The sequence below is a fragment of the Pongo pygmaeus genome, chromosome 9, assembly GCF_028885625.2.
Source record: "Pongo pygmaeus isolate AG05252 chromosome 9, NHGRI_mPonPyg2-v2.0_pri, whole genome shotgun sequence".
In the NCBI taxonomy this organism is placed as follows: domain Eukaryota; kingdom Metazoa; phylum Chordata; class Mammalia; order Primates; family Hominidae; genus Pongo; species Pongo pygmaeus.
The window spans coordinates 78,702,715-78,727,622 of NC_072382.2; the positions used below are offsets into that span (position 1 = coordinate 78,702,715).

The following is a 24,908-nucleotide window of genomic DNA, read 5'->3' on the forward strand; positions in this document are numbered from 1 at the left end:
TAGCTAAAGGTTGTCAGTTTTGTTTATCTTCTCAAAAACCAACTCTTAGTTTTGTTTATCTTTTCTACTGTTTTTTTCTAGTCTCTATTTCATTTAATTTTACTCATATCTTGGTTATTTTCTTCCTTCTACTGAGTTTGGGTTTAGTTTGTTCTTCTAGTTTCTTGCAGTGTAACATTAGGTTGTTATTTGAGATCTTTCTTCTTTTTTAATATGGCCATCGATTGCTATAAACTTCCCTCTTAGATTTGCTTTTGCTGCATTTTGTAAGTTCTGGCATGTTGAGTTTCCATTTTCATTTCTCTCAAGAGTTTTAAAATTTCCTTTTGGATTTTTTTTTTAACATGTTGGTTATTCAGGAGTCATGGTATAAAACTTTAAATAATTCTTTCTCTCTTCCAGGTTTTAGGTGAACATTATTCTTAAAGGTCTATTTGTTTTTGAAAGCCTGAGACATATGCAGTTTTCAAGGAAGGTAGATTTTCACTGACAGCTAGCTCTGGAGAATTCTCTTAATAAAAAGATATTCACATACTAGATTGGAAGAACTAACTAACTTTTTGTTATGTATTTTGTATATGATTAGGGTATAAGTCAGATCTCTGCCCGGGCAGACACCACATTAAGTTACTTCCTATTATAGCCCTTATGCCTTTGCCTATGTCAGCTATCCCAATGGTTTGTAAACATTTTTGATCAAGCATCCTTACTACTAAAAAAATTTGTAACACACTCTGAAAAATTATATGTATTATATTCACTTTCTTATGTATTTACATAATAAGTACATAATATACACACTAATATATAATGTATGTAATACTAAAGTATTACATACTTTTCAGTAGCATCCCCCTAACCTAGAGGTCAGTATGTATACTAAAGTATTACATACATTATAGGAATGCACAAAAAGGTATTTCAAAACTTGGGATTAATAAAAGTTATGAGTATAATTTCTATAACTTTGACTTGAAAGGAATCACCATAATTACCCCCCTGGGACCACAAGCTGGTCTAGAAACAGATGAACCTGCATGATTATACACCCTGAAATCTGAGCTTACTATGACGTTTGATTTTCTGAGACCAGGTATCTTTTGGATCTTGAAGACTTCTGTGTAGGCTCCAACGGCAATCAACATCTAACAGCAAAATAACACCTACTCCATAGTCTTATCTAGCTCCAAAATAGTAATATGTATACTGACATTATATTTTAAGGTTCATCATAAAATCTTGAGGTCTTCTGAATAAGAAGCCTACTTACAAAACACTAAATTTTAGAAGTAGCAAAAACTTCATTAATGTTTTCACAAAGAATATTTTTTCTCCTCTACTATGCTGGCCACTTTGCTACTAATTAGCGCCAACAGTAGGAAGTGGGCAGGAAAAGAAAGGAAAACTCAAACTTGTAAAAAAGCCTACTTTGAGATGACCCATTTAAATCAAGTTGGTTTGGTTATGTGAGGGTTTTATTAAGTACGAAATGACATGCTCCTAGTCATCCAGAAAACAGTATCAAATTGCTAATTTAGTAAATCAGTAGAAAATTATCCATAGTTTACAGTATATAGTAATGACTGTGAAGGTTGAAAACAATGAATAAAACTAATTTGGAGCAACTGCTTGCCCATGTTATTACGGTCCCTACAAGAAGAGATAATTAAACCTAGATATATTTATGCATCAAAAAAACAGCACTTTAAAGAACAGACTGTCACTAAAAAATAGACTCCATTGTCCTCTTCTGCTAATAATAAAAATGTCTACTTTTTGTTTATTTTCCAATTTAACCAGGAGTCAAAAGTTAAATTTTAAATTAAAATAACTAACAAATAATAGATTTATTACCTTTAAGAGTGCTAGTTTGCATTCAACACTCATTTCAAGATAGCCCTTCTTCTCCATCTCCCATGCCCAGGTACTGTTAAACTCTTGGCATATCTGTCAGATAAAGTCAATATCTTAATACATGAAAGCAATTTTTATTTATGTTGGTAGGCTTGTACAACTATGCTGTTCTTGTTAATACATGTTTATAAAGGAAAGAGGTTACACTCAACAGTCCAATCCAACTGCACCCTAAAATGCATACTACTTAAAATGATAAAAAATATTTACTATTGTTTGATAATTGAATTACGGTAAGAAGGTATTTCTGCAGCTCTCTCCTCTGCTATCAAGAACTTTATACATACTTTACATTTTCCCACATGAGAGTAATTGATTCCATCTCTCCAAATGGCTGGAAGTTCCTTTAGGGCAATGACAAAAATTTATTCATCTTTTTGCCTAGGACAGAATTAGTTCAAAAAACATGCCAAATTGTACACATACTTTTAACCACGCCTCTTTTGAACTCATTGTTCTACTATTTAGGAGTAAAGTTAAAATTCCATTCTTGGCATATGAAAACTTATGTAACTTGGCTTTAAGATAAATGTCTAGGCTTCTCTTTCTAACACAAGCATTTCAGGCAAACCAGAGCCACTGTAACAGACCAAAGAAAGAAGATCTGAATAACCACTGCACTTCAAAGCCAGTGCAAGAAACTTTCTCTCATTTCAGCAGCATCATCCTAACCTAGAGGTCAGAGGAAGTCAGTAAGGGAGGTTAACACAGTGAAATGCAAATGGGTTCTATGACCTCTGTGAGCTAGTTTTTTCAGCAATAAAACTGGAACATTAATAATATTATCTTAAAGGCCAAAGAGTAGGCATAAAATGATACAAAATGCCAACAATTTCACGTATTTCTCGCAATTCAAGGAGCAAAGAGCATAACGAGGGCCAAAGGAGAAGAACCAACACAAGGCAAGAGATTAACCTGGAGTACAGGGAATGGGGTAGACAGGAGAAAAACAAGCCAGCTCTCTCAGGCGGGTTACCCTTTTCCTAGCCTGCACTACTGTCATAGTGTCATCTGTTTTCATTGATTTGTGCAATAAAATAATAGAAGATTAGTATTAATATAGAAAAAGAATACAAAACAAGCAGTATGGCCAGGAACAATATAATAGAGGATCTTTTTTTTTTTTTTGGAGATAGGTCTCACTCTGTTACCCAGGGTAGCGTACAGGGGCACGATCACAGCTCACTGCAACCTTGACCCCCTGGGCTCAGGTGATCCTCCCACCTCAGCCACCCGAGGAGCTGGGGCTATAGCCATGTGCCACCATACCTGGCTGATTTTTGTACTTTTTGTAGAGACGGGGTTTCTTCATGTTGCCAAGATGGACAATGGACAGTCTTAAAAGACTCACAGGAAGCATAAGTTTCCCATTCCCTAGAATATATTACTTCCTCTGGCTGACAGTGTTACGTTTTTTAGAGAGAAAAAAAAGGATATACAGAAAAAGGGAAAAATAGAAATATTACATGAGGAAGACCCTAAAGTGATTATATCAAAAGCTAGAATGTCAGTATCTGAATAGACATTTTACCACAATGAGAAAGATAATAATAAATGTTGGTTGAGGATATTTGAATGCTCACAGGTTGTTAGTGGGAATGTAAAATGGTGCAGTTGCCTTGGAAAACAGCTTGGCAGTTCCTAAAATGTTAATATTTAGCTACCATATGACAGCCATTACACTCCTAAGTACTTACACAAGAAAGAGGAAAACATACGTCCACACAAAAACTTGTACACAAATGTTCCTAGCAGTATTATTCACAACTGCCAAAAGGTGGAAGCAACCCAAATGTCCACTAACAGGTGAATGGATAAACTGTGGCACACCACACAATGGAATTTTATGTAGCCATAAAAATAAATGAGGTAATAATATACTATAGCATGGATGAGGCTTGAAAACATGTTAAGTGAAAGAAACCAGACACAAAAGGCCACATACTGCATGATTCCATGTATATGAAGTGTTCAGAATAGTCAAATCCATACAGATAAAAGTAGATTAGCAGTTCCCAGTGGGTAGGGGAAGGAAGGAATGGGAAGTGACTGCTGATGGGTAGGCAATTTCTTTACAGAGTAATAAAAGTGTTCTCAAATTAAGATAATGATGATGGTTGTATATTCTCTGCAAATATGTTAATAAACACTAAATTGTTTAAACGGTAAATTTTCTGGTATGTGAATATCTCAAATTTAAAAAAAAGAAAGACAGACAATCAACAATGCAGAGTCCAGCTATGACCTGAATGAAGCATTTATTGAGTGTTCGGTTGAGTACCAAGTCCCCAGAAGAAGATAACGTTGGCTGACTATCCCAGAGGTTAATGCTGAGTATGGGTAAGCTCATCCTTAGTATCTGAGAGGTGAAAAATGACATAGCTCCAAAGTTTGGCCAACAAACCAGATATGGAAGCACAGCCAATGGCTCATGGTGTCACAAATTCCAAAAACAACAACTACTGATTAGCATCTATGTGTAAAAGGGGAGGATACAAAAAGAGAAATGGATATAAAGATGATAAAAATCCTTTGCTCCCACACTGCTTAACTTAAATTTACTGACCTTTATTTATAGCATTTAGGGTACATTTGTTTTGCAGATTTCAAAGATAAATTTACTACTCATTTTGTATTTCTGAGACGGAGTCTCACTCTGTCACCCAGGCTGGAGTGCAGTGGTGCAATCTCGGCTCACTGCAACCTCCGCCTCCCAGGTTCAAGCGATTCTCCTGCCTCAGCCTCCCGAGTAGCTGAGACTACAGGCGCCCACCATCATGCCCGGCTAATTTTTGTATTTTTGGTAGAGACAAGGTTTCGCCATATTGGCCAGGCTGGTCTCGAACTCCTGACCCTGCGATCCACCTGGCTTGGCATCCCAAAGTGCTGGGATTACAGGTGTGAGCCACACGCCCCGGCCCATTTTGTATTTCTTTAAGGGCAATTTAGACATACTGCTGTGCCATTTGATGTCAAAAAAAAAAAAAAAAAATCCACTAATTAGCTATGCACAAAACAGCCATAACCTACTGTTACCACAAAATGAACACTGCAAATAAAACTTGCAAATAAAAAGATTATTCAAAAAGACATCTAAATAATTCTTATGCAAAACTATTTAATCTACACCCAGGGTAAGCAAGTTTTTCCTCAAGGTCCAAACAAGAAATAATTTAGGCACTGTGGGCCATAGGGTCTCTCTTGTATCTATTCAAATCTACTATCATGGTGCAAAATCAGCCATAGGATATACATAAATGAATAGGCATGGCTGTATTCCCGTAACACTTTGTTTATGGATAATGAAATTTGAATTTCATATAATTTTTACATGTCACCAAATATTATTATTCTTTTGAGTTTTTCTCCCAATCATCTATGTAAAAACCATTCTTAGCTTTTTGAGACAGGTACCAGGCAGGATGTGGCTCATGAGCTATAATCCGCCTAGGGAGCCAGAAATTAGCTTTGTCTATCAGAGACTGTCTATAACGGTGAATTCTTGGGTCCTGGAAGCAACCAGATCCTAATTACATTGGTAATTCATATTAATTCCCCATGCTCCAATTTGTTTCTGACCAAGAAGCATTATAATTATAATTTGGTTTTACATGCAATTTCTCTTGAGGGAGAGAATGTTCTAATATCTAAAACATGAACAATTTGACATAACATTCATACCTATTATCACCATAAATCATTATTCTATAATACTTGTTCTATGTTTGATTATCTATAAATCTAGCTGACAGATCAGGTCCTATTGCGTTCTCCTGCATGGTGCCTGAGGGACAACCATTCTCCTGACACAACACCAGAATCAATGTTTGGTGCCTGCAAGGGTGAAAGTCAAATATGTGGCCAGGGAGGCATCCTGGCCACCAGTCTACTGCCATTCCAATACTGCTTGCATCTTTTCCTCCTAGCCTCTACATACAGGTAAACAAAGTGGAGGATGAGGATGGAAAATGTTGGGCAGAGGAAAGGAAGGGAGCTTTTTTTAAAGGTTCCGTTATCAGCTCAATATATATAGGAAAGGTGACTTCACATGCCTACAGAGCAAATACATAGACTTTATGTCAGTGGGATCATTAACTTATTTATCTTGGATTTATATAAACAATCAAAGTACCAATAATTCTTTCGGATAACTCATAAGAAATTTAAAAAGAGGGTGTGAAATGGCTTCTAAGAGCCTAAGATCTCATCCCTGGGGGGAGCTAGCCCCCCTTAAGTTCTAGTCTGGAAAAACCCAAGGCTCTCAAAGGAATTTACTTCTGATTCCAGCCAACATCTGAAGACAGGTCCCAGATCTCCCCTTCCCATTTATTAAACAAATTTAAAATTGTAAATCCTTCTTCTGTCCCCTTGAGATGCATATGTATCTCCTAAGACCCAGAATATCTTTCTGAAGGACCTGAAGGCCATTCCTTTGAAATGTAACCAACAGACAGGGCCTCAGTCTACCAGTCTCTGTGAGAGGGCAGACGCCTAATTTCCATTAATGCTAGTTAGAAGACAGAAATGACATAATCATAGAAAGTCAAAAACGCTCTTAGCTTCTTTTTAAATTTTTCACTTCCATAACTTGACTAAAGCTCCCCCATTCCTCCCACTCCTCTCCCTAGTCCCTCTTTCTCCTTTATAAACACCCAGTCACCTCTGCACAAATTCGAACACAGCACAGCTCCTTCCCGTACTGCGATAGTTACTGAATAAAATCTGTCTCTATCAGCTTTAACTAGTGTCAGGCTTTATCTTTGACAAGAGGAATCCTTGGAGATCATTTAGATCTAAATCCTTATTTTACAATTGAGAAACATAAAGTTGAAAGAGATACACTTAATCAGTGACTCCACAAATATCCCTATGTGCAGACTATATGGCAGTAACTAGTCTAGGAGCTCAGATACCGTGGTGAAAAAGACAACCCATTCAAACTGATACAGGAGATAGAAATTACTTAGACAGATAGTGAGGGCAAAAGTCCTCAGCAGAACTTCCCTTCTAACAAAAAGCAGCCCAAGAAGTTATTTATTTTTCTAACAAAGAGCAGCCTGAAAAATCGAGCTGCAAACATAAATACGGAAGCTGAAAGCTTGCAAGGTGGAATGCTGGCAGCTGTGCCAATAGAAAAGGGTTACCTGGGGGCCAGGCATGTCCACCATGGAAACTCCATCTTCCCTTTTTTGTTAGCACATATACGGTAAGAAAGAAATGGGGAACATGGCACAGCTCAGGCTGAAAACCCGCCTGCATAATAAAAGACTAAGGTGGGGGATGCCAGAGATTCGCTCCTATGCGAATGGCACACCTATTCTTAACTGTTTTTTCACGCCCTATGTAGATGAGACACCACCTCCCCACCAATTCATCTATAAAACCCCTTGCATTTCACCGTGGAATGGCAACCCATTTTTCTGGGACCCCTCTCTGTAGCTGAGAGCTATTCTCTCTTTTGCCTATTAAACTTCCACTCTTAACCTCACTCTCTGTGTATCTGAGTCCTTGATGTCCCTGGCTGTGAGACAATAAACCTTGGATGTCACCCCAGACGAGGTCGCAAACTGTCAGAGGTATCTGAACGAGAGCAGCTTCATCTTGAACAGGGGCTGAGTAACATAAGACTGAGACCTACTGGGCTGCATTCCCAGGAGGTTAAAGCATTCTAAGTCACAGGATGAGATAGGAAGTCAGCACAAGATAAAGGTCATAAAGACCTTGCTGATAAAACAGGTTGCAGTAAAGAAGCCGCCCCAAACCCCCCAAAACCAAGATGGCCACAAGAATGACCTATGGTTGTCCTCACTGCTATACTCCCACCAGCACCAAAACAGTCTACAAATGCGATGGCAACACCAGGAACCATTTTTACCCTATATGGTCTAAAATTTTAGACCATTTTACCCTATATGGTCTAAAAACGAGAGGCATGAATAATCCACCCCTTGTTTAGCATATAATCAAGAAATAACCATAAAAATGGGCAAGCAGCAGCCCTCAGGGCTGCTCTGCCTATGGAGTAGCCATTCTTTTATTTCTTTATTTCTTAATAAACTTGCTTTCATTTTACCTTATGGATTTGCCTCGAATTCTTTCTTGTGCAAGCTCCAAGAACACTCTCTCGGGGTCTGGATTGGGACCTCTTTCTGGTAACAAAATCGCCTTTGCAAAAATTATACTAGTGAAAAAATTATGACAATGGGGGAGATCTAATCTAGCCAACTCCCATCCTGCCTTTAATCTGCCCTTAATTATTCCTGGGCTTAAACTTTGGGAAACATTTAGTTTACAATTTAAATGACAATGGCCCTTCTCCATTGTCAAGCTAATTTGTAAAGCTAATGAGACACCACTAGGCTAGGAGGATAGAGGAGCCTGAACTGGCTAAGGTGTGCAAACTTGTCCAACGGGTGGCCCACACCAGGACGGTTTCAAATGCGGCCCAATACAAATTTGTAAATTTTCTTAAAACATGAAAATTTTTGGATTTTTAAAAGCATATCAGCTATCATTCCTGTTAGTGTATTTTATGTGTGCCCCAAGGTAACTCCTCTTCTTCCAATGTGGCCCAGAGAAGCCAAAAGATTGGACACACCTGGTAGAGGTAAAGGATTGCCAGCCATTATTCTGAAGGTAACAAGACATGCAACTTCTCCAATTATTCCTGCAGATAACATCACTATTGTACAACCTAAGATTGGCCTTTTGATAGGTCTTTCCAGGTTTGTTGCGTGTCTGATAACCAGTGGCTCCACCTCGACCTGCCAACCTGTGGCCCCACCCAGCAACAACCAAGTATGCAGGAAGACCATTTCTCTTGTACCCCCAACCAATAAGCAGTAAGCACCCATTGCCTAGCCACCCAACCCCTTCCCCTAAACTGTGTTTGAAAAACCCTAGCCCCCAAATGCTAGGGGAGACTAATTTGAATAATAATTATGACTCTGGTCTTCCCTTTAGATGGTTCTATCTTGGTAAAACTCTTCCACTATTGCAATTCAGCTGCTCTACATGGGCAGGGGGCATTGACTGGGTAGTTCTACCATCATGATGGAGGTTATATCCTATGAGGGAGTCAAACAGGAAAACTAGTAAGAAAATATCAAGCACTAAAAATAATATGCTGAAAATAAAAAAGAGTAATGTGATACAGAAAGTTTAAGTACTACTCTGGATTGGGTGCTTACTGACGGCCTCAATAAAAAGTTGACATTTGAGACTGGGGTAGGTGACTCATGCCTGTAATCCCAGCACTTTGGGAGGCTGAGGTAGGAGGATCATTTGAACCCAGGAGTTTGAGACCAGCCTAGGTAATGTAGGGAGACTCTGTGTCTACTAAAAATTTTAAAAATTAGGGCTTGGTGTGTGGTGATTCACTCCTGTAATCCCAGCACACTGAGAGACCAAGGCAGGAGGATCGCTTGAGCCCAGGAGTTTGAGACCAGCCTGGGCAACATGGCAAAACCCTGTCTCTACAAAAAATTAGCCAGGCATGGTGGTGCAGGCCTGTAGTCCCAGCTAAGGTTGTGGGGTGGGGGTGAGGGGGCGGGGCTGAAGCAGAAGCCAGGGAGATGGTGGTTGCAGTGAGCTGAGGTCACACCACTGCACTCCAGTCTAGCTGACAGTGAGACCCTGTGTCAAAAAAAAACAAAAAACAAACGAACAAAAAAACCCCAAAAAACAAAAACTAAAACTAACAAAATTAGCCAGGCATGGTGGCTCATGTGTGTAGTCCCAGCCTGGTATGGCGGTACACATCTATAATCCTAGCTACTAGGGAGGCTGAGGCAGGAGGATTGCTTGAGCCCAGGAAGTCAAGGTTACAGTGATCCGAGATCTTGCCACTGCACTGCAGCCTGGGTGACACAGTGAGACCCTGTCTCAAAAAAGAAAAAAGACCAGTGTAAATTAACTAGACTAAGGAGAAAAGTGGCAAAAGATATGGTAAAATAGGTAACCAAAGGCCAAATTATGTAGGTTAGGGTAAGGAATTAAGATTCTATTTCAAATATGATGGGATACCACTAAAGGATTTTAAATAAGGGGAAAATAGTATGATCTGATTTATGCTTCATTTGAAATCATGGCTGCTGTGTAGAAAATGGATTGAAGAGGGGCAAGAAGGGGAAACTAGGAAACCAACCTGAAGGCCAATGGTGGCATGCATTATAAGGGTAGTGGGGATCAGAGAGAAGGAAGCTGTGGTTTGGAGGTAGAATTATTAGGACAGCTGATGGAATAGATGGTGGAGGGTGAGTGGAAAGAAAAATCAAGGGTGACCCCTGGATTTATCAAGATTCCTTGGCTTGAACAAACAGGAAAAATGCTTTTAACTAAGGTATTAAAACTGGGAGAAGGAAGTTAATGAGAGATTTGTTTGTACATAAAGATGATGGTATGTATCAGATACCTAAGAAACGTGTTGCTGAAAGTCATTCAGAGATCTTCTGACTGGGTCACATTGTCTTTACTCAAACCTTTCAAATCTGAATCAAGAAGATTTTTTTTTTTTTGAGATAGAGTCTTGCTCTGTTCCCCAGGCTGGAGTGCCATGGAGTGATCTCGGCTCACTGCAACCTCTGCTCCCCAGGTTCAAGCAATTCTTCTGCCTCAGACTCCCGAGTAGCTGGGACTACAGGTACGTGCCACCATGCCCGGCTAATTTTTGTATTTTTAGTAGAGACGGGGTTTCACCATATTGGCCAGGCTGGTCTCAAACTTCTGACCTCGTGATCCACCTGCCCCGGCCTCCCAAAGTGCTGGGATTACAGGTGTGAAGAAGAACTTAATAGCTGAGCTCTGGGAAGTGAAGAGCTGCATCTTACTCATATTCATATCCCTTGACAAAGTTTGAGACAAAGAGCAAGTACAAAACAAACATGATGAGTATATGAAAGACATACAAAGGTATTGTTTTTATCTTAATTAAAAAAAATTATCCTAACTAGCAATAATTTCTTTAGGTAACACAACACATCCTAAAGAAACTTTTCAGGCCAGGCGTGGTGGCTCATGCCTGTCATCCCAGCACTTTGGGAGTGTAAGGCGGGCAGATCACCTGAGGTTGGGAGTTTGAGACCAGCCTGACCAACACGGAGAAACCCTGTCTCGGCTAAAAATACAAAATTAGCTGGGCGTGGTGGCACATGCCTGTAATCCCCAGCTACTAGGGAGGCTGAGGCAGGAGAGTCCCTTGAACCCAGGAGGCAGAGGTTGCAGTGAGCCGAGATCACGCCATTGCACTCCAGCTTGGGCAACAAGAGCAAAACTCTGTCTCAAAAAAAAAAAAAAAAGAAAGAAACTTTTCAATTCTTACTAGAATAATAATATTTTTTGCATATTTACTATGTGTCAAATACTATTCCAAGTACTTTAAAATATTAACTCAGTAAATTCTCATAACAACCTTTTCAGTAATTCCACAAACATTTACTATGTGCAGACTATGTGGCCGGAACTAGTCAAATGCTCGGATACCATGGTGAAGAAGACAACCTGTCATCATGGAGGTAGTAAAATGGGTAAACTAGTAAGAAAATATCAAGCAGTGAAAATGCTACACTGAAAATAAAATAATAACATGATAAAGAAAATTCTCTAACAACCCTTAGATTGAAAGTAATGTTAACCTCAGGAGGAAAGTATGGCAAAGTGGGTATGTGCTTTACTTAAAGAATGAGAGAAACAGCAATTGCAATAATTATTCTGGAGGACTGAAACATTTACGGAACAGAGCTACGAGACATACCCCGCTTTAAATATTTGAAGGGCAAAGATGGATTAAAAGACAGTCTCTGCTCCAAGAATTTCAGAATCCAGAGAGGAAGAGACAATCATAAACAAATAATTATCAGGGGAAAAGTAGTCAGTGGGTTATCTACAAAGTGAGTAACTGACACAGCTATGAAGTACTATGAAAACAGAGAGGAAACACTAACTCAAGCCAAGGGATGAAGGGAGACCAAGGAAACTTTTCTTCAGGTGATGACATCCGTGCTAGGACCAGAAGGATGAATGAGGTTTTAATGGATAAGGAGGTAAAGCTCATTTCAGAAAGAAAAAAACTATGTTTTTTTAAGGAGAGGTGTGAATGGCATGTTCTGTCAAGGTGGAGTTGAATACAGTTCTTTATGCTAGAGCCCTAGCATAAAGGCTAGCATAAAGCCCTGGCATAAAGGTTTTTGGGATTGGCAATGGACAGAGACAAGACCATGAAGGAAGATAGTGAGCAGGTCTATGAAAGTGGGTCATGGCTAGTAAATATGGTGACCCAATGAGGCTCTGGAGGCACTAACAGCAAACAGTCCTGGGGCCAACCACGGTGGCTCACACCTGTAATCCCAGCACTTTGGGAGGCCAAGGCGGGTGGATCATGAGGTCAGGAGATCGAGACCATCCTGGCCAACATGGTGAAACCCCGCCTCTACTAAAAATACAAAAATTGGCTGGGCGAGGTGGCGCATGCCTGTAATCCCAGCTACTTGGGAGGCCAAGGCAGGAGAATCGCTTGAACTCGGGAAGCGGAGGTTGCAGTGAGCCAAGACTGTGCCACTGCACTCCAACCTGGCGAGAGAGCGAAACTCCGTCTCAGAAAAAGAAGAAAAGAAAGAAAAAAGAAAACAGTCCTGTTGGCACTGCAGGACAGATAGGAGCACAGATTCTGATGTCAAGGAGAACAACTAAAGCCTGTTGTAATAATTCAAAGGAAAGGTAACAAAGCTTGAGCTACGCTGTAGCAGAGGATATTCAAGAGAAGTCAGATTCAGGCTAAGCGTGGTGGCTCATGCTTGTAATCTCAGCACTCTGGGAGGCTGGGAGATCACTTGAGCTCAGGAGTTCAAGATCAGCCTGGACAACATAGTGAGACACTGTCTCTAAAATTAAAAATTAAAAAATTAGCCAGGTGTGGTAGCGTGAGTCTGTAGTTCCAGCCACCGGGGAGGCTGAAGTAAGTGGAAGGATCACTGAGCCCAGGGGATCAAGGCTGCAGTAAGCTGTGATTGCGCCACTGCACTCTAGACTGGGCAACAGAGGGAGATCCAGTCTCAAAAAAAAAAAAAAAAAAAAAAAAAAAAAAAAAAAGAAGGTAGATTCAGATTGTACATGTATCTTAGGAAAGCAATAACAAGTCTACATGGTTTTACCACTCACAAAATAACTTTCACATATTCCATTTTTAAGTGGATGTTCAGTAAAACCACAAGACTTCTGAAAAAAGTCCAATTCATCTTTCTTTTATATTATACATAAGATTTCTTTTCAATGCAACATCCATCCATCTGTTGATGAGCACAGGTTGTTTCTACCTTTTGGCTACAGTGAATAATGCCGCAATAAACACTGGCATACAAAGATCTGCTTGAGTCCCTGCTCTGGAGTAATTATATATGTAGAAGTGGAATTGCTAGGTCATATGGCAATTCTGATGAGCTTTATGAGGAACTGCCAAACTCCTTTCCATAGCAGCTGTACCATATTACACTCTCACGAAGAATTTAGGAGAGTTCCAATTTTTCCACAAATTCACCACACTTACTTTCCTTTTTTAAAAAAATAGCCATCCTGTTAGGTGTAAAGTGGTATTTTACGGTTTTGAATCACATTTCCCCAAGGACAAATGATGATGAACTGCTTCTCATGTGCTTTTTGATCTTTGTGTATCTTCTTTGAAGAAATGTCTATTAAAAATTTTGCCATTTGGGTTGTCTTTATGTTGTTGAGTTTTAGGAGCTCCTTATATGTATTCCAAATATTAAATGCTTATCAGTTATATGATTTGCAATATGTGCAATTTGCAACATAACTTCTTCCATTCTGTAGGCTGTCTTTTCACTTTCTTCATAATGTCCTTTGATGTACAAATGTTTTAAAATTTGACAAAGTCTAACTAATCTATTTTTTATGTTGTTGCTCAGTCTTCTGGTTTTCTATCTAAGAATCCATTGTCAGATCCAAGGTCATGAAGATTTCCTTTTATTTTTTTCTAAGAGTTTCATGATTTAGCCCTTATATTTAGGTTGTTGATCCATTTCCAGTGAATTTTTCTATATGATATGAAACAGTGTATCCGTTGTATTTTGCAAGTTGTCATAGTTCAACAAATAAGTATTTTATAATATAGGCAACAGTCAAAAGATATTTTAAAAATACCACAAACCAGGTGCAGTGGCTCACACCTGTAATCCCAACACTTTGGGAGGCCAAGGCAGGAGGATCACTTGAGCCCAGGAGTTTGAGACCAGCCTGGGCAATGTGGCGAGATGCCATCTCCATAAAAAATAAAAAATATTAGCTTGGCATTGTAAAAGTTATATGAAAATGCTAAGGCCGGGTGCAGTGGCTCACACCTGTAATCCCAGCATTTTGGGAGGCAAAGGCGGGCGGATCACGAGGTCAAGAAATCTCTCGAGACCATCCTGCCTAACATGGTGAAACCCCATCTCTACTAAAAATACAAAAATTAGCCGGGCATGGTGGCGTGCGCCTGTAATTCCAACTACTCAGGAGGCTGAGGCAGGAGAATCGCTTAAATCCAGAAGGCGGAGGTTGCAGTGAGCCGAGATTGTGCCACTGCACTCACTCCAGCCTGGCGAAAAAGCAAGACTCCATCTCAAAAAGAAAAAGAAAATCCTTTGCAATATATAAAGCATTAAGCATTCATGCTCTATCAAACAAGCCTGTGTTCAATCCTTGCTTCACCATCTGGTGTCTGTGTGACTTTGGGAGTAATTTACCATTCTATGATCCAGGTTGTGGTGAGAATTAAATGGTGATGCATGTTTAAAAAAAAAAAAAAAAAAAAAAAAAAAAGCATAGCACTGAGTTTATAATAAGCTGTCAAATATTATCTATTATCATTATTATTAAAAAGTTACAAAGAAACTGGAAACCTCATAAATTGCTATGAGTACAACATAAATTGCTATGGTACAGCCGTTATGGAAAACAGTTTGGCAGTTCCTTAAAAAGTTAAACACAGAATTACCATATGACCCAACAATTCTACTCCTAGTTATATACAGGAGAGAAATGAAAATACGTGTTCACAGAAAAACTTGTACACAAATGTCCATAGCAGCATTATTCCTAATAGACAACAAAGTAGGAAACAAGCAAATGTCCATCAACTGATGATGGATACATAAAAGATGCTATTATCCATATAATGGATTAGTATTTGGCAATAAAAAGGAATGAGATGATATATGATACAATGTACATAAACCTGAAAATCATTATACTAAGTGAAAGAAAATACAAAAGACCACATATTTTATGATTCCATTTATAAGAAATGTCCAGAGTAGGCAAATCCATACAGATGGATACAGGGGAAAAGGTGGGGGTGTGATTGATACTGATTGATAACAGACACAAGGCTTCTTACTGAGATGTTAGAAAAGTTCTGGAATTAGTGGTTATGTTTGCACAACATAGTGAATACACTAAAAACCAATGAACTGTACACTTCAAAATAGTGAATTTTCTCTTATGTGAATATCTCAATAAAAAATAAAAACACAAAATACTAACAATGCAAATAAAAATTAAGAGTATTAATCTTAATTTACTTTTGAGAAATATAACAGTAAAGGAACATCTAGTTCTTATCAAAATACAACCTAATTATCAAATGACAAAAGGCGACCTTTATGATTTGCTAACAGATGACAATGGGCCTTTCTGAAACTGCTGTTTAGATCAAGGCCATTTTCAAGGGATTTCCCATTTTCAAGGGATTTCTAAACCTAAAACCTAAAAGGGATTTCTAAACATAAAGAAAGAGAAATTTCTTTATGACTTGCCAAGTAAAAGGAATGTGAAGAATAAGGCCAAGGCCCATCCAACAAAGCAAGAGTTAACAGGTCCTAGCAGAACTGCTAGTTTAAATTTCCATTCGGTGATTTTTTTTTTTTTGAGACAGGGTCTCACTCTGTCGCCCAGGCTGGAGTGCAGTGGCACGATCTTGGCCCACTGCAGCCTCGACCTCCTGGACTAGCTGAAGCAATACTTTCACCTCAGCCTCTTGCATAGCTGGGACTACAGGCATGCACCACCACACCCAGCTATTTTTTGTATTCTTTTCTTTTCTTTTTTTTTTTTTTTTTTTTGTAGAGATGGGATTTTGCCATGTTGCCCAGGCTGGTCTCGAACTCCTGAGCTCAAGCAATCTACCTGCCTCAGCCTCCCAAAGTGCTAGGATTACATATGTGAGCCACTGTGCCCGGCTGGGTTTCTTTATTTTTAGAAGGGTAATTCCGCTGTAAAAGTAAAAAGTCATCCGCCTAGATTTTTGAGGTCCTATCTACTACGGATGAATGTATGTTAGCAAACACAAGATACAGCACAATAACAAATGAATGCCCTTGGTTAAGCTCAGTTCCTGGACACCTCTCTTTTTCTCTCTCACTATCAATTATCAATAGTTGTTGATTTTACCTTCCAAATAGCTCTTACATCCACCCCCCCCCTCCTTTCCATCCCTAGTGCCAAAACCTTAATTCAGGTCTCCTTATTGCTCAGTTGGATTATCACAATAACCTCCTGAACATATGACTGTTAGGCCTCCACTCACTGTCATTTTCTCAAGGTACTTTCTATTACAGTAGGGCTAAGCTACTGGTTATTTCCTAACAAAATTTCTGCTCATTCTATAGGTCTTAGTTCAGCTGTCTTAGGGAATTACTAACAAGAGATGGCAAATAGATGCCAATGCTGACTGATTTGTGTAATAATGTAGTCTGCTTAGCAGGAAAGGCTTAGGTTGGTAATGTCTGCTATGAGTGAAGCAACAAGGCCTAGCAGATGCCAGATACTTGCTCTGGATTTAAACAGAATTTTATATTAATTATATTCCATTTACTGCAAAAGGAAAAGAAACAGCTTTCAGTAATACATATGTACAATGATGCCACGAGGAGAAAGACGAGAGCGCCATAAGAGCCATGTAACAGGGAAGGTAAAAATTCCATCAGAAAACTAGCTAATGATTATAACTAAGAAATAAATATAACAAAGTTAAGCTTACTGGCAGTCAAAGGAAAGAAAACTAAAATTGTCTCAGTGATTAATTGATCCATCTAATACTGATGCATAAAAGATTAAAAGAAGCCACCAGGCACGGTGGCTCACGCCTGTAATCCCAGCACTTTGGGAGGCCGAGGTGGGCGGATCACGAGGTCAGGAGTTCAAGACTAGCCTGGCCAATATGGTGAAACCCTGTCTCTACTAATAATACAAAAAAAATTAGCCAGGCGTGGTGGCACGCACCTGTAGTCCCAGCTACTCAGGAGGCTGAAGCAAGAGAATTGCTTCAACCCAGGAGGCGGAGGTTGCAGTGAGCCGAGACAGCGCCACTGCACTCTAGCCTGGGTGACAGAGTGAGACCCTGTCTTTAAAAAAAAAAAAAAAAAAAAAAAGAGTAAAAGAAGCCTTCAAGAAACTTACAATATACACAAAAGACAAATGTGAGGAACATTTCATCAGTGATATTTTAAAGTACTGGATTCACCGAGTCCTGGATTTGAATGCTGGCTCTGTCGTTTTTAGCAATGTGAGACCGGACAAGTTACTCTATTTAGTTTCTCAAAATGAGTAAAATGAGGATAATCAGTATTTTAAAGTTGAGATAATGCAAAGGAAGCACTAAACAGCCCCTGGTACATAATGAACATTCAATATAAAACCATATGACAGTTTCTAAAACAGGGTTAAACATGAATCCAAGAAGGAACATCTTCCTGAGAGAAAGACTCAAGGAGACAGTACTACTTGAGCTGAGACCTAAAGGACAAATAAGTTGGCTAGGAAAACAAACTGGTGGGAAGGTATTCCAGGCAGAAGATACCATATATGCAAAAATTCTGAGGAATGAAAAAGATGGCATGTTTCTGCATCAGTGGTCCTCAACCTTTCTGGCATCAGGGACCAGTTTTGCGGAAGATAATTTGTCCACAGACTGGGGGTGGTGGGTGGGAGAGAAATGGTTTTGGGATGATTCAAATGCATTACATTTGAATCAACTAGATGGTCCCCATCTGGAAGTGATGGGAGATAGTGACGGATCATCAGACAGTAGATTCTCATAAGGAGTACACAACCTAGATCCTTTGCATGTGCAGTTCACGATAGGGTTCGCACTCCTATGAGAATCTATGCTGTAGCTGATCTCACAGGAAGTGGAGCTCACATGGTAAGGAGAGGAATGGGGAGGACCACTATTGGTCTGTGGCCCAGGGGTTGGGGACCCCTGTTCTATATAACAGAGTCTAGGGGAACCACTAAATAAGTCTATGCATACTATGTGAACTAAAGCAAAAATGACAACATCCATGAGCCTGATTAGTTTCTTACTTGATGTGATCAGGGTGATTTTAAGAATTAAATGAGAAAAGACATGAAAAGTCCTGAGCACAGTGTTAGGCATAAAAGAGATATAACACTTCTGAAATCTAACTTCGGGACTCAAGACTGCTACTAAGTAGTAGCAAAAGAAGAGAATCACATACTTGTAGTCATGTGGATTTTGGAGCCATAGTCTTACTTTTAGTAAACTAATTAAAAATTATGTGTATTATAAAACATAATATCAATTTATGCTAGAGTAATATTTCAGTAATAGAGCAGGAAATTTACAAATACCAGTTACCTTGATCAAGTATTTTTCCCATCTGTCTGCAGTAACAGATTTGCCAATTTTCCTCATCAGCTTCAAATGGAGCTCCACCAATTCTTTTGGTACTTAAAAGAAAGAAAAAAAAATTGTTAGCCAACAAAATAAAACAATTGTAAACATTTAAGATAATAAAAAAAAATCTTCTCCAATCCTGGATACTTTCTCAAAACAGACAGTGTTGATACTAGCTAACTTTTAGACCTCTGAATCAAAAAAGCCTAAACTACAGCAAGAAATGACCAAAAACCACTTTCTTAAAGATAAGCAAGAATATTCACATTTTCTTTCAAAACACCATCAAATAAGAGTAAAACCTAGTATAAAGTATGAACTTTGGTGATAATTATATGTCAATGTAGGTTCATCAATTATAAGCAATGTACCATTATCGTGGGAGCCAATAGTAGAGAAGCTGTATGAGTATGGGGACAGGGATATATGGGAACTCTCCGTACTTGCTGCTTAATTTTTCTGTGAACCTAAAATTGCTCTTAAAAATAGTTTGTTAAAAAAAAAACCATCAAGTAAAAGCACTTAACTATACAACTAAAATTTGTATTCTGTTTATCTGCAATAACAAATATTTGGTTCCTTTACTGAGATTTCAAAGACATACATTCATAAAATTAGAAAGGAACCAAGTATGAATTCCAAGTTGATAGACATGACAGAAGTTAAACTAACGGTTTCCAAACTGTTTTGGAAAACTCTTCCAATCTATCCCTTGTCTGATGTGTTAAACTTGTCTGTAGCATTTCTATGAATCTTTGCTTGACAAGCTTCATGGACAAAAAAAGTACTTACCTTCCATAGCACTTAGTTCTGTTTTCTGGATAGTTCTAATAACTAGAAAGTTACCCTTACTCTCAGTCAAAATCTGCCCTCTGACAACTTCCTCTCCTGATTCTGGCTCTTATTCTCTAGTTTCAAAGACAGTACTTTTAATCCCTCTTGTGTTGGAACCTTCAAATATTTGAGGACTGCCTTATCTTCCCTCAGATTCTCTGCTTTGACTGTAAACAATCAGAGTTCCTCTAAATATTATTTAGGCATGGTCTGATTGTATTTAATTACATTAATTAGACCAGAGGGACACATACGGCTGTCAAAATAAGCATTTTTCTTTTTTCTTTTGAAACGGTATCTCACTCTTTTTGCCCAGGCTGGAGTGCCGTGGCACAATCTTGGCTCACTGCAATCTCCGCCTCCTGGGTTCAAGCAATTCTCCTGCCTCAGCCTCCCAAGTAGCTGGAATTACAGGTGCCCACCACTACTCCCGGCTAGTTTTTGCATTTTTAGTAGAGACAGGGTTTCACCACGTTGGCCAGGCTTGTCTGGAACTCCTGATCTCAGGCGATCTGCCTGCCTTGGCCTCCCAAAATGCTGGGATTACAGGCATGAGCCACTGCACCAGGCCTAAAATGAGCATTTCTCAAATCCCAAACACCACTAGTAACCTAAGAGAAATTACAGTATACTACCTAAAAAGATCCCATACTCAAATATATTGGCAAAATGCTGGATCAAAAAAAAAGTTGTTTTTTCTTTAAACCACAGGACCATTGTCTTATCATTCGCCCTTATGTGCACTGTGAATATCCAAAATAGGTACATAATCTGTAGCGTTCTCTAACATATTTGATCCACTATCTTGTAGGATACAAACACTCTGAGGGACAGGTTGGGAATTGATGACCTAATATTTTTCAGTCATTCTTTCATTCTCTACTAAAGCTCCTTCTGAATTTGAAACAACACTTTGAAATATAAAAACATTCACCCATTCAACGACTTTCAGTAGATCAACTACTAGTAAAAAAGAAACAGTCCCTCTGTCCTTAATGAGCCTACTTGAGTGAATCTTCATAGCAGGTAGAGTGGTGGGTTGGGGGTGGGAGTGGGGAACAGTGTTCAAAGACAAGTAAATAGACAAATCTACTAAGATGTGAAGTATGGGGGGTTAAGGGTGGAATGGAGAAAAGGAGGGAAAGGGCATTGCTTGCACAAAAACAACAGATGCAAATAGCTAAAAAACCAAAAAGAACATGGAACTGGAGGAATGGACATAGATAACTACAGCCTAATGAGGCCAGGCTCAGAAGTTTAGATTTTATGTAAAAGTTTAAGCAGGAGAGTCTGCTGCATTTTAGAAGACCTTAATGACTGAATTGGAGGAAGACAGATTTTTAAATATTAACAAAAGAAGTTTTTATTTGCTTTTTTGTTTTAGGAGGTGGGGTGCAGGGCCGAAGCTAGATATAAATTCAGGAAAACCTCAATCCCGAAGATAGGAGTAGCCTAAACTAAGGTAGAGGTGGTACAGAGAGAAGTGGACAGATCTGAGAAATGTTTAGGAAACAAAATTATCAAAACTTAGTGATTGACTGGTTGTGCAGTGATAAAAGATCTGGGCTGGATTCTCAGCTGCCCCACCTACATAAGGAGACAATGGTTCTGGTCGAGTCCTTTAAACAATGAAGCTCAATTTCTCCATTAAAAAAGGCTGTGTTGGCTATCTCATGGAATTTTGAAACTGTATAGCGTTGTATAAATATAAAACGCTTTTATTTCTCTTGTGTTTTAAAACCAAGGTCACTTTCTTCAATTTCTCCTTTTCCCCAAACACAGACGTCTTGATGTTCTCCCTTCCCACATCTTAAACCTGCCTCCTATTTCCTCCTTTCCCTAGGACATTACTATACCTTCTCACATCAGAAAAACAGCTATGGATAGTCTCCTGTAATCAAACCAATCTTCCAAAAAGACTGCTTTCATATCACTTCCCAGTTGGTAAGTATTTTTTATGGCTCCTAAATACCTACATAAACCCAGCCAGATTTCTTATCTTAGCCTCAGAGTCCCAATATTCAGTCTCATACTAACTCTGCAATTCTTCTCTCTTACTTCCTGCACTGAAATCCTTGATTCGAATCATTTTGCCAGTTAATGGTCCACTAAGCATACTCAGCCCATTACCTATGTGGGCTTTATTAAAGAGTTATTTATTGTTTTCTGCCCACTTGAATCATATTTATCTTTCAATGTCTAGGCAATACAAGTCCCAAAAGTCTCTGTGATAGATTTCTAGTACCAGCAACCTCTTTGTCCCTGAAATACCCACTGTATTCATACTGTCTGTAACACTCATTAAGCAGTTGGCTAAAACCTTTGCACCAGTGTTTTACGCATGTCCCCCACCAGTGTTCTACGCACATCCCCTACCAGTGTTCTATGCTACACAGAATCATGAAAGATTTTGATACAACTGGTACTATTTTTTAAAAGCCAATACAAGACAAAAATAAAAGTGAATAAATATGTTTTCATCCCACTTTACAAATCTACTCATTGTTGACTTAGGCATGTACAAATAGATTATGTATTACTTGATTTATAAGAGTACTGGCTCTTCTACAGTCAGCACTGTGCAATAGAAATGTAAGGTGAGTCACATAATTTCAAATTTTCTAGTAAAATATTATAAAAAGTAAAGAGGTTAAAATTAATTTTAATAATATATTTTATTTAATGCCCTTTATCCAAAATTATATCAACATATAATCAGCTTTTTTTTTTTTTTTTGAGACAGAGTCTTGCTCTGTCACCCAGGCTGGAGTGCAGTGGCATGATCTTGGCTCACTGCAAACTCCGCCTCCCAGGTTCAAGTGATTCTCCTGCCTCAGCCTCCCGAGTAGCTGGGATTACAGGCGTGCGCCACCACGCCTGGCTAATTTTTATATTTTTAGTAAAGATGGGGTTTCACCATGTTCGTCAGGCTGGTCTCAAACTCCTGACCTCATGATCTCCCGCCTTGGCCTCCCAAAGTGCTGGGATTACAGGCATTGAGCCATCGCGCCCAGCCAATCACTATTTTTAAAGTATTACTTTCTTTTGTACTAAGTAAAAGATTTTACTTTTCAGACTATTTAAAATACATTGTGCATTTCACACTGACAGCACATCTCAATTCAAACTAGCTATATTTCAAGTGCTCAAGAGCCACATGTGGCTAGCGGCTACTGTGATGGATAGCACTGCATAGTGTAGACCTAGCATGCTTAAAATTAAAATTTATAACCCACTAAACATACCAAGTGAATTAATATTTTGTTACAAACAGAACTGACAAGCTGATAATCTTTAAGCGCACTAGTATAATCTGTCAACTGATAAGAAACAGGCTACAGGAAAATTGATCAACATTATAGTTTATTAAACATTAAAATCACCATACTTTTTATTCTTTAAAACAGCACTATTAAATAGATTGCTCCAGGATGATCGAAATGTTCTATATCTACACTTTTCAGTGCAGTAGCCATTAGCCACATGTGTCTACTGAGAAGCTGAAAGGTGGCTAATGAAACTAAGGAACTCAATTCTTAATTTTATTTATTTTTAAATTATCTTAAATTTTAATAAACACGTAGTAAGTTGCTATGGCTTTGGACAGCTGTAAAGTATCAATCATATATATATTTTTTTGAGACAGAGTCTCGCTCTGTCTCCCAGGCTGGAGTGCAGTGGCACAATATCAGCTCACTAGAACCTCCGCCTCCTGGGTTCAAATGATTCTCCTGCCTCAGCCTCCCAAGTAGCTGGGACTACAGGCACGTGCCACCACACCTCGGCCTCCCAAAATGCTGGGATTACAGGTGTGAGTCACCGAGCCCAGCCATCAATCATATTTTTTAAATACATGATCATTTTCTAAAACACTGACAAGCTCTAAATTCATTTATCACCTGCGAGATTTCTAAAAGTTTCATTTCCAGAAGATAATTAACTTCTTTCTAAAGATTTATTAACCACTTCAAGTCAATCCAAAAAAGTTTTTGTCCCAATTGAACTGAAATATCCTCTACCTTTTCACATGATAAATTTCATAAAATAACCTTTAACAAACCCCCTTCTTTCACAGGGCCTCAGGAGGTGAAAGACTCTGAAGGAGAAAGAAACAGTCAGGGGCTATGTGAATTCACGAAGGGCTGCCAACATGATGTAGGTATGAAGTAGCAGAAAAGTGGCAGAATCCCAGACTACATTACTGATCCAATTACTCAAAGATGTTTTATATTTTGACATTTTTCTAAGCATCTTTCTATCTAGCACCATGTCTTAAAAATGTCACTGCTCCTGCAATTCTATTGTGTTACTTATAATTTTACTTTTTTGAGAGGTAGAAATGTACAGCACCTCATAATGGCTAAACACATAATTCTTATTATTCAATAAAGTCTTCTACTTAAATTTAGTTTAAGCTTATAAGCAGAGATACAGTTATGGAAACAGTTGACTTTATCTAGGCCATTGATAAAAGAACATTTATTTCAGACACAGTGATTCAAAGACAAGCTTACAATAAGCTTTTACTTACTGCCCAGGTTTTAGAAACTCTGTTGGGGGAGCAGTTTTAGAATAATGAGACTGATCCCACAGGCCACTTGATCCTTGAAATCACTGTCATGTATTCATACACCTTATCTTCAAAGAGTTCATTTAATCAATCATCCTAGTTTTCTGAAAAGCAAAGAAACAGCTCAAGACTATGAACTGTAACTTAGATGATCATCTAAAAAGGTACAGTATAGAGAGGCTGGGTGTGGTGAATCACGCCTGTAATCCCAGCACTTTGGGAGGCCAAGGCGGGTGGATCACGAGGTCAGGAGATCGAGACCACCCTGGCTAACACGGTAAAACCCCGTCTCTACTAAAAATACAAAAAATTAGCCAGGTGTGGTGGCGTGCACCTGTAGTCCCAGCTACCTGGGAGGCTGAGAATTGCTTGAACCTGGGAGGCGGAGGATGCAGTGAGCCCAGATCGTGCCACTGCACTCCAGCCTAGGTGACAGAGTGAGACTCCGTCTCAAAAAACAAAACAAAACAAAACAAAAGTATAGCACAGAGATTCCAGCTAAGTATATGCTCACCTCATTACCATTGTGGAAAAAAATAAATCCAAGAATAACTGTTATACAGGCAGATAAACCAAGGGGTATCTGCTGTTCCAATTATTTTTCTGAGTTCCATTGAGAATCATACTGTTGTTCCCACATACATAAAGAAACACACCAAACATGGCTCAGATTATTTCAGAACCAAAAACTAGAAAATTTTATCTGCTACAAAGAAAGTAATCAGCATACTACAAATATCAGCATGGCTTGAGGTGGTGATAAGACCAGCAATCCAGAAAGAAGAACAGTATTAAGAGAAATGAAACCCTGTAAAACTGCAGCACCCTGTGAAACCACCTTTCCTGAAGAAGGATTCCTTATGAAAAGACAAGGCCTCTATAAGATGAAGTGAGTAACCC

At 38.9% G+C, this 24,908-nt stretch overlaps 1 protein-coding gene across 2 annotated transcripts in view; it reads right to left on the bottom strand.

The window, feature by feature from the left end:
• RSF1 (remodeling and spacing factor 1) overlaps nt 1–24,908 on the bottom strand; it is a 159,100-nt gene that overhangs the window by 84,175 nt on the left and 50,017 nt on the right. For both annotated transcript variants that reach the window (XM_054437840.2, XM_054437839.2), the window contains exons 2-3: nt 18,566–18,657; nt 1,855–1,947 (exon numbers count right to left, since the gene is read on the bottom strand). In XM_054437840.2, coding sequence (XP_054293815.1) covers nt 1,855–1,947; nt 18,566–18,657 — 185 coding nt within the window. The remainder of the gene's footprint in view (nt 1–1,854; nt 1,948–18,565; nt 18,658–24,908) is intronic.